This window comes from Chiroxiphia lanceolata, chromosome 12, assembly GCF_009829145.1.
Source record: "Chiroxiphia lanceolata isolate bChiLan1 chromosome 12, bChiLan1.pri, whole genome shotgun sequence".
NCBI classification, from domain to species: domain Eukaryota; kingdom Metazoa; phylum Chordata; class Aves; order Passeriformes; family Pipridae; genus Chiroxiphia; species Chiroxiphia lanceolata.
The window spans coordinates 18,143,430-18,158,307 of record NC_045648.1 but is presented as its reverse complement, the minus strand read 5'-3'; the positions used below and the strand labels follow the sequence as shown (position 1 = coordinate 18,158,307).

Sequence of the window (14,878 nt, the reverse complement as noted above, 5' to 3'; positions counted from 1 at the left end):
AAGGCAAATACAATCCTCTGATGTACCAGGAGTGTTTCTCAGAGAGCAGACATTAATGCCGTGGTACAAAGCATCAGTTAGTCGTTACTGGAGGGGTAAAGCATCGTCCTTGTTCAACAGGGATTTATTCAGCCTTGAACAGGGGCTATAATGACACATGGGAATCAATGAAAGGAAAAAATAGTATGTCAGGAAAGGGCAAAGGAGGTTTGTTTGGATGCAAGAAGAGTTTGAGAGGGGATGCAGTTGTACAACACGTGAAAGAAGAAATAGAGCTGTTGAAATGTCTCAGGAACAGAGTGGCAGCAGGAGCAGGGAAGTGATTCTGCCCCTGGACTCAGCGCTGGTGAGGCCACCCCTGGAGTGCTGTGCCCAGCTCTGGGCCCTCAGCTCAGGAAGGACATGGAGGGGCTGGAGCAGGGGCAGAGAAGAGCAACGAGGCTGGGGAAGGGACTGGAGCACAAGTGCTGTGAGGAGAGGCTGAGGGAGCTGGGGCTGTTCAGCCTGGAGAAGAGGAGGCTCAGGGGAGACCTCCTCACTCTCTGCAACTCCCTGACAGGAGGGGGGAGCCAGGGGGTGGTTGGTCTCTTCTCCCAGGAACCAGCAGTAGAACAAGAGGGCACGGTCTTGAGCTGTGCCAGGGGAGGTTTAGGTTGAATATTAGGAAGAAATTCTTTACAGAGAGAGTGATCAGCCATTGGAATGGGCTGCTCAGGGAGAGGGTGGAGTCACTGTCCCTGGAGGTGTTTTAAGAGCCTGGATGTGGCATCAGTGCCATGGGCTAGTAGGCAAGGTGGTGTTGGATCAAGGGTTGGACTTGATGATCTCAGGGGTCTTTTCCAACCCGATTGATTCTGTGAAATGTTTGTGTAAGTAAACTTAGACCTAAATGATTTGTGACTCCGTTGTGGTTGGAAATTCAGAAGCAATGTTGCAGGATGAGCGACCGTAGCAGCTCACACTTATCTGAACCTGGGCTGTTGGCATTTCCTCTCCCTCCCTCTGCAGCCTGTGACATGCCAGTGGCATGTGCTGTTCAGACCACAGCCAGATCTGCTGCCTGGGAGGCCTGGTTTAGATTTCAAATCCTTTGGTTTCTGAAACAGGGCTTCCACATTCTTCAGGAACACATAGTGAGGACAATAAAGCAGATTTTGAGATGGATCCCCCTCCAAAATGAAGGTAGATTAAATGAGTGCCTGTGGTAGGAAGTCCTTTTTAGACCTGTGTTTAGCTGGAGCCAAATCTCTCTCCAAGGGCTAACCAGGGGGGCAACACCCAGATGAATCTGGCAGGCAGGAACTGGTGCCTCCATTGGAGGAGATTCCAGCTCTCCTTTGGAGGTGGCTGCAGTGGCTCCATTTATAACAAGCTCAGCTCTTACTCCTGTTAGCAGGCAAGGGACAGAAAGCAAAACTGTGGAGTGAGGTGCTGGCTGTTTTTAATATGGCATTGCTTCTTCCCCTGGCCTTTCATGGCTTAGAGCAGGATGTCCAGAAGGCTGGGTCGAGTCCTTTAGGTGGTTTTGTCAGGCCCTGGGAGGGTCATGCTCAGCACACTGCTGTGTTTGTGGGGGTGGGTCTGGGTTGATAACGAGCTGGTGCTGCATTCTGTGGTTAGAGAACTTAGTAAGTTGTACAGAATTTGCCATCCTTTCACTGCAACAACTGTGCCAGTTTAAAAGAGCTGGGGGAGACACTGAGTGAGTTTTAGCATTTGCTGAAAAAAGAGATGTTGAACAGAAAGAGCAGAGGAACTTCACAGAGTGGTTATTGCTCTCCCTTTGCTGCCTGTGGCAGTGGCTGACTGCTGGGCTGATACCAACCCATATGATGTTTTCATTTACCTCTGGGCAGCATTTCTGGGACAAGGAAGCTGTGTACTCAGCTATGGGAGGTAGCTAATTGCATCTGGAAATATACAATCAAAATGCTGGGACTGTGAGCTGGTTGTGGAGCATCTGAGCAGAGTTTCTGCCAGGCAGAGGGAGCCATTTATGAGAATTTTTTTTTTTTTTAAAGCAGTGATGCCTTCTGCCATTGGAATGTTCTCAAAAAAAAGAGAAGGGGGGGGGAAGTGATGAGTCCATTGCCAGGATATTATCAAGAACCTCTCCTGCGTTCCTCTGTGAATGGCAAAGCTTGCTGCTTCTCATTTATTCCACAGCAGGATCCCTCCCTGGGACGTATGTGTGTAACTTGCCCTTGGAAACATTAGGAAAACTAATGTTTTGGGTTTGAGATCCTGTTTCTTAAGGGGTGATCCTATCATTGTCCTGTGGTTGCAACAATGATAACAGTGGGTCCATTGCACCCTCTCCATATGCTTTTATCTACATCATTATCTCTCCTGGCTCTGGTAGAGCCATTTGTCTGTCTCCTCTGGACCATTATCCAACTGTCTTTCCTTTCTCCCCTCTGCTCCTGATAAGAATGTCCATTAGGGAAGAAGGAATTTCTGCTGTCAAGAAACTGTAGCACTGGAAATGTTACTACAACCTGTAGGTTTACAGAGATTATCTGCAGAAATTTACCCTGGCTCTTGAAGAAGCAAAAAAACCCCACTCCCAGGTCTGCAAATCTCCACAGAAGCCCCAGGGCCCAGGTGAGCAGCCCCAAGGCTGCCACCAACCAGCACCATCCATCCTCAGTGTTCCCCTGTCCTCTCCAGTCCCAGTAATAGGGAAGCAAAGCTCAAGTGCCCAACAGTTGCTTGCCAGAGGATCTTTTCCAAGTCCCAAAACTTAAACAGCTGCCTTCTTCACAGTCATGGTGGAAAGCAATAAAGTAACCCATTTGTTAAATGGTAACTACTTAGGGGACAGTGGATGGATGCATAAACTGCATTCAGTTCATATATAAGCATTTGTATTGTAGATAAAGTGCTTGAGGGAAGGAACACACTCATTCCCTTTATGGTTACACAGCCTGTGATTTTGCCATAATGCTGTAACATAAAGCTCAGGCAACATTCACCACTGCATTTTCAATAACATTATCACTCTGGACTGCTTAACTGAGGCACTCTAAGGAAAAATGGCTTGTCCCAGTCCTCTTGTGAGGCAGTGGGAGGACCAGGAGTACAGGAGAAATCCTTTCTCCCTGTGTTACAAATCCTCATCTGAACACACTCCACTGGCTGGGTGGCACAGTCACCACCCCAGGATCGATACTTGTACTGAGTTGTCTCTGACTATTCTTTTCAGAAAACATGTGGTAAGAGGAGCTGTTGTTCTTAACAGCTACAATACATCTCTGCTCTGCAGGGGTCCCACACCCAAGGCTAAACATGACTTCCCCAAAAAGACAGCTAGTGCCACTTTCCACACAGCAAGGCTTGTGACCCGCTTCACAAATCTTTTTCAGTGTTAAAAAATAAAGTTGATTTGATAAAAACTTTTACAGATTTTCACTTTGGAGAAACCCCACCCCTACCTGTGCCCTTAGCCCTGGGCTAATCTAAAGGTCCATTTGGATTTTCCAGAAATTTGCTCCATATGACAGAGTTGGTATCTGTTAAACCTGCAAACTGTTGTGCCCAAATCAGCTCAATTCTTTTCCTTTCTGTCCTCAGTGCAAGGAATTCACCTTCCACACTGGCTACGAGGTGCTCGTACAGCGCCTGCTGGAGGGGAAGAAGATGTGCAAAGATGTGGAGGATTTGCTCAAGCAGAGGTATGAAAAACAGAGTGAAAAAAGTGTGAACAGGCTCCTTTTTCTTTCCTCTTTGGCATCTGGAAAGGAATGGTAGCCTGGTTCTGATTAGGTAGTGATACGAGTTTGCATAGAAAAGCCTGACTGAAACCCCAGCCTTGTGATGTGCTTTGTGAAGGTACATAGCAAATAGAAATCTCAGATTTGAGAAGGGAAGAGGAGGTTGAAGGAGCCAGAAACCCAGAGCTCCGTTAAGACCCCGGTCATTGTCGCTCCCGATCCCACGGCAGCACAAACATCCACATGTGGCATTTCTAAGTTTCCCCTTTTACAGGAAAAAATGACTTGCACATTTCTGTTTCTCTTTGAACGTGCTATTGCCACAAGCACTGTTTCAGTTTCCTGCCACTACCAAAAATGAGCCATTTTTCAAATACAGAGAGCTACACAAAATGCTGCCTAAAGCCTTCCCCAGACACCCAAGCCAGCCCACACCATTTGCCAACCTTACCAGGCTTTGAGTAACAATGCTGTAGTTTGTGTCCCTCCTCACCTGCTTCTTGTGGTGCTGCTCAGCAGCAGCTATGGACAGCTGACAATTTTGTGGGTGAGAAAATATATTACACTGCTGCTCGGGCTCCTTTGCCACTCATTTCTGTACTTCTGACTTAGGAAAATAAATCTGAAATTTGGTGGCTTCAAAACAGTTTCAACATGTAGCATGAGGCACACACATGCTCAGGCATGACATGTAGGAAAGGCCACACAGTATGGATTATATACACAGCAGCTCATCTCAGCACTGTCTCCTTAGGAATATTGCTCTGCCTTCCTCAGTCACAGCCTGCTTTTTCTCTCTGTGCTGTCCCCATGTAGTTTTTTTTGGTTCAGGGTTTTTTTCTGAAGGCTGTTTTTCAAGCCCTGGCACTTTACAAGCTCTAAGACTGAAAGGTGAGTGTTTCACAGCTTGTGAAGAGTCTCCCTTCGAAACCTGAAGCTATTTGAATTGCTTTTCTTGACCACCAGTGGAAACCTTTTATACTGGTGCACATCACAGTCCTGAAGTCACATCTGCCTGATGGCAGCTTAGCTGCAAATGTTTAAAATAGCTCCTCTGTGCCTCATAACTTTCAGGGATCAGAACTACATTGCAGGCTTCAGGCAGTGGAACTCTGCATTGGATGCTGCACACGCCCGTGTTTCTTTCCAAAACATTACAGAGGCTTCTGCAATTTGCAGGATAAGGTTTTTCCTGGTTTGTGGTGGACTTTCCACAAAGAAATAAAAAATACATGTACAGTCATTTTGCAAATCACAGAATCAGCTGGATTGGAAGGGACCTCTGAGATCATCAAGTCCAACCCTCGATGTTTCCATGAGATTTTTTACACCCCCAAAACATTCCAGTGAGTGTGTGTGTGTGTGTGTGTATGTGCATGTTGAGGGAGGAGGGAAAGGAGAAGTGGGCACTGAGTTAAGGAGAAAGGTATGATTTCCAGTTTATTTCTGCTGGATATTTGTTTCAGCCTGTCCTCACGTCATTCATGGGAATGACCTGGGAGAAGATCAAAGGATGGGATGAATCTCTGTTCCTAGAGTCTGCCCGTACCATGGGCTTCATGCTAGAATTTCAACAAGGACTCCTGCAGCAGCTGCCCCGAGTCCTGAAACCAGCTGCCCTGGCCACACTAACATGGGGGCAGTTTTCCACCCACAGATCCCCCTGCCTGGCCTGGAGAAAGGACTAGGTGGTGTGGGAGTGAGAAGGCAGCTGTATTCCAGAACAAAAGCCTGGATTTAAAACACAAAATACATTCCAGCTCTGGATGGCTGCAAGGAAACCCAGAAGCTGTGTGTAAGTGTGCTGAAAAGTGGGAAAGGCAGCACCAAGATGTGAAGAGAGGGTGTCAGCCTCCTGCCAAATTCCTCTGACTCTGGGATAGTCCAGTCCTGTGCCTGGGGTTCCAGGAATTTTTGACCCAAGGGTTTTACAGGAGCTGGGACTGGCCTAAGAGCTGGCCATGCTTTTTTCCCATCATATATTGTTTACTGAGCAAACAAACTGGGACTGCAGCACTGGAGTCATTCTCATTCCTGTATAGGCACTGGCATTAAGCAAAGTCTCTGACATAAAAGTGTTTCTCATTACTAAGGTCAGAAGAAAATTAATCTATTCTGCATTGTTATGTGTCTCTGGAGTATATTTCCATTTTGATGACATTTCATTCATCTAACACTACAATGAACTGGTGTGGCCTGGCACTGCAGTTTGCACCCTGTTCCTCTAGAAGGAATCCCAAAGCAGTGATGGAGGAACACCCCACTAAAACACAGCAATTCCTAGTGTGGGAGAAGAGCAACTAACTGAGAGCACATGCAATGTTAGACACATGGGAGCCAAGGACAGAGGCCAGGAACACCCTCCACTCCGGGCTGTGGTGACTGTAGGTTGCTGTATGACCAGCACTGCTGGTCCACCAGCCTAACTGATCTCCTTGGACTGGGGGAAAATCATCCCTGCCCCAAATGCTAGCACCAGGCTATCTGTTCATTATTAATTACTGACCATTCAATAATTTTTAGCAGTTACTCAAAGACTGAAAACTTGGTTCCGCCCTGGTCTTGCACCCAGGAGGAAGGAAGTAACATATTTAGTACAAATACTTCTTTTGAACAGAAAATAGAAATGTCCTCCAGAGCTGGGGGAGGGGAAAAGAGAAAAGAAAATATTTGTATTTCTTTATTAACCATAGAAACAGAACCACTGTCCTGAGTCACCAGTTACAGTTCCCCCTTAGGTGAGGCACCACATCGTACTGTCCCTTCCACTGAACTGCCCCAGCCTCACCCAAGGCTCCTTCCCCTCCACCTCCACTGCAGCTCTTCAAGCAGCACCTCAGGTTTCTATATATGTTCCTGCTACTCCTGGCTCCCATGTATTCTCCTAAACCTCTCCTAAATGGACCCTGTGGAACCTACTCTTTTCTCCTCTCCTAGCCGGTATTTTAATGGGTCGGGTCAGCCATCAGTTTTAGGTTCCTTTTGCAAAGGAGGTCCTGTGTTCTGAGCATCTTCACCTCAGCTCTGTGCACCTCTTGTTCTAACTGAATCCACATTTGGGGGGCAGAGTTGTATGGAGCACTCCACAGTAATCAAAGCCATGACACTGGGCTTCATTTTCCCCTCATTTCTTCTGGAAATAGCTTACCCTGAATATTTAAGAGGTTAACTGACAGCACTAGGATTGGAGAAATAAAATAAATTGTGTTCCTCGTGGCTTTGTACCTCAGATACAGTTACAAGATTTGTGTAAATGTGATCCTGGTACCACTAAGAGGAATTGAGCAAGTTTTTCTTTTAACAGAGCACAAGCAGAAGAAAGATATGGGAAAGAGCTGATCCAAATCGCCCGAAAAGCAGGGGGACAAACAGAAATCAAGTAAGGAACTCTTTCATTATTCATGCAAACAAAATGATTTTGGAAGAAATATCAGACTCCTGTGTTTTGCCTATGAATGGGATCACAAGCTGCTCACTTCAGTGTGTTACACAGCACTTCCCAATGTACAGGAAAAGTGGGGGAACACCATTGTCCTTCACAAAAGGATTCACAAAATCTCTATTTGGGAACTTCCAGTAGGTCATTTCCTGAGATTTTTTTCATTTCAAGATTCTTAATGTTTAATATTTGCTTCCAAAAGCAAACTAAGTGATGGGGAAAAAAGGGAAAGGGAAAGGAAAAGGTTGTGAAATGTTTAGGATGGTGGCTTGGCAATTCTGGGAAGCTGGTGGACCCTGAGAGACTGTGACAGAACAGATGCCAAGTGCAAGGACCCCAAAATCAGTTTCTGAAGCAGGAAAAAATACTTATCTTAGGAATGCAAAATTTAAATCTCTTAGAAGGGACTTAATATGAAATAAATCAATGGAGCTACTGAAATGCACTAAGATGACATATATTTTTCTCTGTCTCCTCCACTACGATCTTAAATCACATATAAATTGTGTTGGGAGGGGAAGATATATGTTGGCATGGAATTTAACTTAATAAACACTGCTGATAAACTGCTGCTATTATTGGTGGCAGCAGCAATAATGAGACATTTTGCCATTATTGTAACAAGTAATAATACAGTAATAAGGTGGCAGAGGATGAAGATGTGAGGTCACAGAAGACAAGCCTGAAAGAGAAGACCTCAATCTAAACACAAACCAGCTCTATTGATCCCTGGGGCCTGCTGCCCTCATCCCTCCCATATCTCATTCCGTAATTGCAGCCTCCTTCCCATGTCCATTCATCACTCTCAGTGCAAGCCTGGTTTCCTGTTCATATTTTATGGGAAAACTTGACCTCAAAGCTGTGCATGGCCACGGCAGGGAAGTGCCAGGGAATCACCCGTGGCACTGACTGTGGGTTTGGTGGTGGTCCATCCAGGCTGACAGGGAAGCTGGGCACTAAGGCCCTCTCCAGAGGACGTGCAAAGCTCTCCCCCTCCCAGGGGTCCATCTCTGCCTTGCCCCCGAGCAGTGCTCAGGGATAACCAGGTTCCTGGGACACAGCTTCTGCCTTCCTGGTGTCTCAATTCACTGACTTAACCAAAGAGAAAGAGGGAGGAGAAGAAATATTCCAGAATTAAAACATCAGATTAAGGATGGATGGCTTCTTCCCAAACCAAAGATCAGCATTCCAGGATTAAAGGAAGGCTCCACTTAAACACTTTACTGGCAGTGCAGGGCAGGCAGAGCAAACGTGTTCAGCAACAGCCAGGGTTGGCTGCTCTTCAGTGACTTAGTGGATAATTCATTGATCTGACTTTTCCTAAGAGATTATGAAAGCTTGATTTAGAGGCAGAGCCAAGTCCCGGAGTTGGGCTATGGATCCAAGTTCCCCTCAAGTTGGAGGACATTTGGCCTTGGGCCCAGCTCCACTTTGATCTAGCAATTTTATAGCTTGGCATAGGGGGAAGGCTGAATATACCAACCAAGCATGGTGCAGAGCTGATTTACTGTGTTTCCATAACCCAGCCTGCTCTGGGGAGTGACCAGCTCTGCACTGATGTTTTGTCAGAGCAAGTGTCTCACTTAAGCTGTCCTGAAGCAGAGAGGATACTTGGCTTTCTCTCATCCAGCATCCTCTGGTTGTATAAGGAATTACACACATGGACAATGAAGGGCATTTGTCCAGAGCAAAGACTTAAAATCAGAGAAAACTAAAGTCTGTTCAGGGCTGGAACAACTCAAGAAAATGAAATGTTTGGGTTTAATGCTGTTGACACGATGTGAAGTTTGTGTTTGTTTATATGACACTGATTACTGGCAGCAGTTGTGCTCCCAAGGTCAGTCCTTCAGGGACACTTGAGGGAGGGAATCTATGCACTACCTATAATAAGAAAAGCTTGAAAGGACTGTGCTACAACTGTCCCAGTGCATTTTTCCAAGTGCTTCCTCTTTATAGGACTTCCTATTATCATCTAGCACACTGAGTCCTAATAGTAATACAAGTACTTGACAGGCTGAACAGGACTGTTCACATCTTTTAAAGCAGCTTTAAGTAGCAGTATTTCTCAAATAAAGTCTAATGTATTTGTACCTAAAACTTCCAATTGACAACCACCAGAAACAAAAGCAGCTTCCAGGTTTTTTTGCAGAATGTTTTACAGACCTTCCTGTGCCATGCTATGTATGGCACAGAAGCAGGAATTACTAATTTTAGAACACTCAGTCACTTTCTTTCTAATGCAAAATTATTATCCTCTGGTCTTAAATTCAGCCATCTTTTAAACATCTCAGATACTAAGGTTTTCTGTCACTTCTCCTGAGAAATTACTTCACACTCCAGCAGTTCTCGATATCAGGAAGGCACCTGATACTCTTTCGAAAAGTCGATAAAGGGAACATAAAAAATCCATGCACAACAACCACCCAAACCCTTCCAGTACGAGAAAATACCCAGAAGACCTCAACAGGAACAACTGTAATGCCCAGGTTGACACTTCAGCACAGTCAAGGCAGGCACAACACGGCACAGAGAACAAGCATGATGAGTAAATACAGGGAGAAGCCCAGGGAATTCCATGGAATGCTGCACGAGGTAGCGGCTATTGCTGCAGAAAACAGTTCTCCCTCAAGCCTCCTCCATATCTTAAAAACTTGTAGGTTTTGAATCAAATTAAAGAACAATTTCAATATTTATTCAGGCTCGTCCCTTCTCCCCCAAAATTTTGCCTCGGAGCGAATTGCTGAACTCAGCTTAAAGTATAAATAGAGTCAACTGCCCTGTTTTATTTACTGAAAGACACAGATGAAGAAATAAGCTGCTGACTCAAAAGGAAGATATTAGGGAAGGGTCACTGGAATGTAACAACAACTCTGGGACCACTTTCCATTGCTTTGAGGAAGCTGTAGGTGACAGCAGTCATCAGGATCCCATCCCGTGTGCTGTCCAGGGCTGTTCCCTCACCATTGCAGCTCCTCTGATGGAGAGCTGACCCCTCAGGGCGCAGCACTGCTCGTGCCTGGCAGGGACAGCTGCAGCCCAGGACACTCCACTGTATCAGCAGGGATACAACACCGTGACCCGGGAAAAGTGGCTCACGTTGTGTCTCCAGCTGTGCACCAGAAACGTGAGGATCACTTGGACCCGAGAGCCAGCAGGGAACAGGGTTGTAGCTCTGCCCCTGGAGGTGAGACTGAGTTCAGGGAGGCCCTCACTGTGCCTTTCACAGCAGTGTCACAAGTGGCCATGGGGAGCCCACAGGTGTCAGAAGGTTTCTAACAGCTCTCACACCAGCGAGGCAGACACGCTGCAGTGAGGGAGACATCCTGTAGCCACTTTTTATCCGATTTCTTATTTTTAAATAAAGCCAAGAAGGGCTTTCTAAAAGAAGCTGGTGCTGGTTACCATGGACGTAGCAAACAAACACTCCAGCTTCCAGCTCAAGAAATAAAAGTTCCCTCTGAGTGCTGTCTAACAGCCAAAGGACACCAGCATTCAATTGTCCAGCCCGATTCAGGCAGATTGAGGCGTTCTGGCTGCTTGCCCTCGCCTCAAGCACTGCAGCTGGTACAACCTCCTGGCTCCAGGGGAGGTAGAGATCCTCTTCCCAAGCCATGGCACAGCCCTAACTCAGCAGTTCCTTGGCAAGTTCATTCTAATGCACAGAAGGCCCACACACTTGATTCTAAGTGCAAGACTGCAAGACAGGTCACACAGGCTCACACTAATCCCTTCAGCTTAATATTCCGTCCCCAGCACCAGATCCCGAGGGAAGAGTAAAGGAACAGGGCAAGGATATGAAAATATGTCTTCTAAATCATCTCCTAACCTCAGCAATTGGCAGTGCAGGGGCTGCCACAGCAGCAGCAGCTTTGTACAGAGCAGCCCCCAGTGGAGTTTTCTTCTTTTTCTTGTTTGAAACCCCGAAACCTTTTAGCATCCACTGAGTCTTAAGGCAAAGCAATTTGCTCCTGTTATCCCACTTTTTAAATTAAAAAAATTAAATCTGCATCACCATTTCACAGTCTCTAATCATAAGAGAAATCGTGAGAAGGATTATTACAAACCTACAGCTGTGTTTTCTTGGCAAATGACAGCTTATACCCATATCCAGGGGGCAGAGAGGGAACTACATGTTTTGAAGTTGAAACAGCAGTATGGTTGTGCACTCTCCATATTCTGAGGTGCACACATGGGAGAGGATGTACAGAAATTGGGCATTTTCAGCTGAGTTACAAACTGAGATCGAGTTTCCAAGTGTTTGCTGGTAGTGTACACTGTGGTGGTGCCTCACACACCATGAAGATGATTCTCAGCAGAGCTTGTGCCTTTAAGAGGAAGCACCTTTCTGGCTGCAAGGTGACTGGGAATTTCCATGCAGTGGCTTTGGGCAACTCTTCAGCAGAGCAACATGAAAACAGAATATGCTACAGAGCCCTGTTTGCAGCCCAACCAGAGCCTCTGGGAACTCTGTTCTTGGGTAAAATCACTGATGTAAACACAAAGTAGCTGGTTATATTCTGCCTAGTCTGACAACATCTATTTTTGTCATTTGCTCTGCTTGTCTCTTCTCATGTATATGATTCCCTACATTTTCTGTCCCTCTTTTCCACCACCATCTCCTTCAGACCTCGAGAAAGGGTAGTTCCTTCAAGCCTATGTCTGCTGTGCCTTTCCCTGCAATCCCTGAAATAGAACATTGCAGTGAGTGTGAGGTGAGGGCATCTGTAACCAAATGCCAATTGCTGCTTCCTGTGTATAAAAATAGTGCATCTGTCACTTAATATACAGAATCCTCTGTATTAATCCACACAAAGCAGGCATTTTTGAACTGCAGCTAAAAGTCAGTTTGGAAGGTCACATCCTTCCATGGTTGATTATTCCTCACTCAAATGTTCTGAACCCACACAGAATTTATACACTCGTTCTTTGAACTTTCTGGACTCTGCAAAATGGACCTAAGCCTCTGCTCAGTTCCCATGCAAGTCAATCTAAATAAGCTCTCTGGTGATCAGGACAGGCATTTTTGAGCAGTGCTACTCTCTCTCTGAAGAGACATGAGGAAATTTAGTTTTATTTTAAAGGTACAAAAGTTGTTTTGATTGTTTTAGCCTTTGATTTGAATGGCACGGTTCATTCTGGAGTCACAATTTGTTGTCTGTGGGCACAGATTAACGGGTAGGAGAAGGCACATGGAGCTGTCATCCCGTTTGCAGCCCTCCCTCTTCACTTCTCTTTTGCAATGCAGTCACAGTCCCAGGTGCAAATTGTCTGAGACCGGACGATTCCGGACTTGTTTCACCACACCACGACTGGGCTGCACAGAAAGAATTCTTGGTAAAACCCCACTGGGACTACCCTGTGTGGCAGGAGGAAAGGCAGATGTCAATTGTGGCCCCAGAGGGGACTGTCACTGGGGTGGTTTCACAACTGTGTAACTGGGATCTGAGTTCCCAGAGGCAGAGGGTGAACAGGACTGCTGGGAAGTGCTCTGGAGAGTTCATCTGGGAGAGACTTGTCTCAAATTCAGAAAGGATATTTTTAAAAATTACAATAAGAGCAGAACATTGTAGATCACGCTGATGTGAAAATAGAAACCTACCAGAAAGGAAGGTGGGGTTATTTCGCACTTCTATTCACCAAGCAAAGGTAGAAAACAAAGAAAATTAAGAAAGATGTGGTTTTACGGTTAGAGGAGCCTGTGTTACCTTCTGTGTACAAGATATAAAAGGACCCTGAATTACTCAGTTAGCCCAGTCTCTAAAGGCAAAGTATTGGGAAAAAAGGCCCAAACTATCAAGCTCAAAGTTGAAAAAAATTAAACAAAACCATAAAAGCGTGGTGTGACAGTGTACATGGTGAGTGCAGCTGTCACCTCAGCACTGCCACTGACGGGGCTCTGCCAGCTGCATCCCTGGGGCCGTGAAACTCAGCTCGGGATGGCTGAGGAGCAAAGGGAACCAGAGCCCTCCCTACAGGGCATTTCCCGGTGGTGCTCGTGTCACACAGGGCTGCCCAGCACAGCCTGTTCTCCAGCGAGAGCCCAGCTCTTCAGCAAAAACAAGGTCCAAAACAAAGAGGGAGAACGCAAAAAAACCCCAAACCAACCCGATAAGATTATTGCAGCCACTAGATGGCAAAAACTACCCGAAGTTGCTGCAGTGGCTGGTGCACAGGCTCTGTCTGTTCCCTGTTATTCCAAGTTCAGGCAATCCTGTTCTCACCCGAAATTCATTTTGACAAATCCAGTTTTTAAATGTACAACGGGAAGTCGTTTAACAGACATGCACAGTAAATTTGTTGTCCAACCTTATTTTCAAGGAGACATCTGCAGGAGCCTCCATCTAAGGGTGCCCAAAGGGAAGGTTGGAGCTCTGTGTTTAGCTGGAGTGGTTTAACAGTCTTCCAGAATTTACACAGAATTTTCAGAAGCGAGCAATAATAAAAATAAATAAATAAAAAAAAAGACAAATGGCAAATTTTCAGTTTTGCTTGAATTGTTTTCAACTGCAGGTTTTCTAATTTAGCCGCAGAACAAACAAACAAAAAATCCAGTTACTGCCAGAATGTTAAGCAGCATCATATACTGAGGGTAAAACACTTCAGAGTGTCCATGAGAGTGAAACATTCTCACTTTGGATGCCTCAGGGTAAAGCCTGTATCAATCCCACTAGAGAGCCAAACCCATCCAAGGCAATAGGTAATAGGTGCTGTTAATAGGTACATCCAAACCAGCACAGACAGAATTAAAACCCACTTGTACATCAGCTACAGGAGTTGCTTCCACTAAGCCCTGTGAAGCACTGAAATATTTCACTGATATAATCAGAGCATCCCGCTGCAATGAGCAGCTAATCTATGGCACTGCTGCTGCAGCCCAGGGGTCATAAAGGGAGCCCTGATGGATCCACAGGTCAAAATCTGATTTATTTGTCCTCTCCCACATGCATAACTTGGCACCATGACATATTTTCTACCCCCTTAAGCCCCATAAGGATGTGGGGTCCAGTTCACTGATTTTAGAAAATTATTATAAAAATAAGGAAGGAAATGGCTTAAGTCTGTTCCAACCCACTGATGGCCTGTGGCCTTGCTCCAGTCAGCAGCTGGGGAATTGGCTGGACAAATCCTTCATACAAGGAAGAAAAGGCCAGGGATTTCTGAAAAGGCCATTAGAGACCATGCAAGGGGCAAATTAGTCTCTCTTTGCCAGCAGCATTATTATACCAGAGACCCCCTCAGCCTCACAGAGAGCCAGCTCAAAGGAGAACAGCTCCGTGGATGGCTTATCATCATGAGCTGCTCTGGTAGCTCAGGTGCCTGGAAACCAAAAGAGCAGCAAATTGCTTTTCTCCTTGATATATACTGAGAAAGTGTCATTTTTCAGTATCCACGATAGCAATTTTGCCAGTTTTTGCATAACTCGAATCACCAACAGCAAAGGAAAAAGATCTCTGGGAACAATAGATCAACACAGAGTGCAAACAGTGTGTGCAGTTTGCAAGTGTTCTCTATTTTTTAAATTCCAGTATTTACACATTTCAGGCATGAAGTTGTCTGCACATTCCCCACCTCCTATTGTAAATTACACACCAAAAAAGCAAATTTTATTCCTTGTATATATTTAATTTTTCAAAATAATCCATTAGAGCGTTTAGGTGAGAAAAAGTTATCTCTGCTGCTGATATTCAACTTGGCTTTAAATGTCAAGCTTTTAATTAGCTGGAAA

The 14,878-nt window shown here is 45.5% G+C and overlaps 1 protein-coding gene across 3 annotated transcripts in view; it reads left to right on the top strand.

Moving 5' to 3' along the window:
* Positions 1-14,878, top strand: part of PSTPIP1 (proline-serine-threonine phosphatase interacting protein 1) — a 52,110-nt gene that overhangs the window by 15,698 nt on the left and 21,534 nt on the right. For all 3 annotated transcript variants that reach the window (XM_032700673.1, XM_032700672.1, XM_032700671.1), the window contains 2 exons: positions 3,574-3,674; positions 7,018-7,092. In XM_032700673.1, the coding sequence (XP_032556564.1) occupies positions 3,574-3,674; positions 7,018-7,092 (176 nt within the window). The remainder of the gene's footprint in view (positions 1-3,573; positions 3,675-7,017; positions 7,093-14,878) is intronic.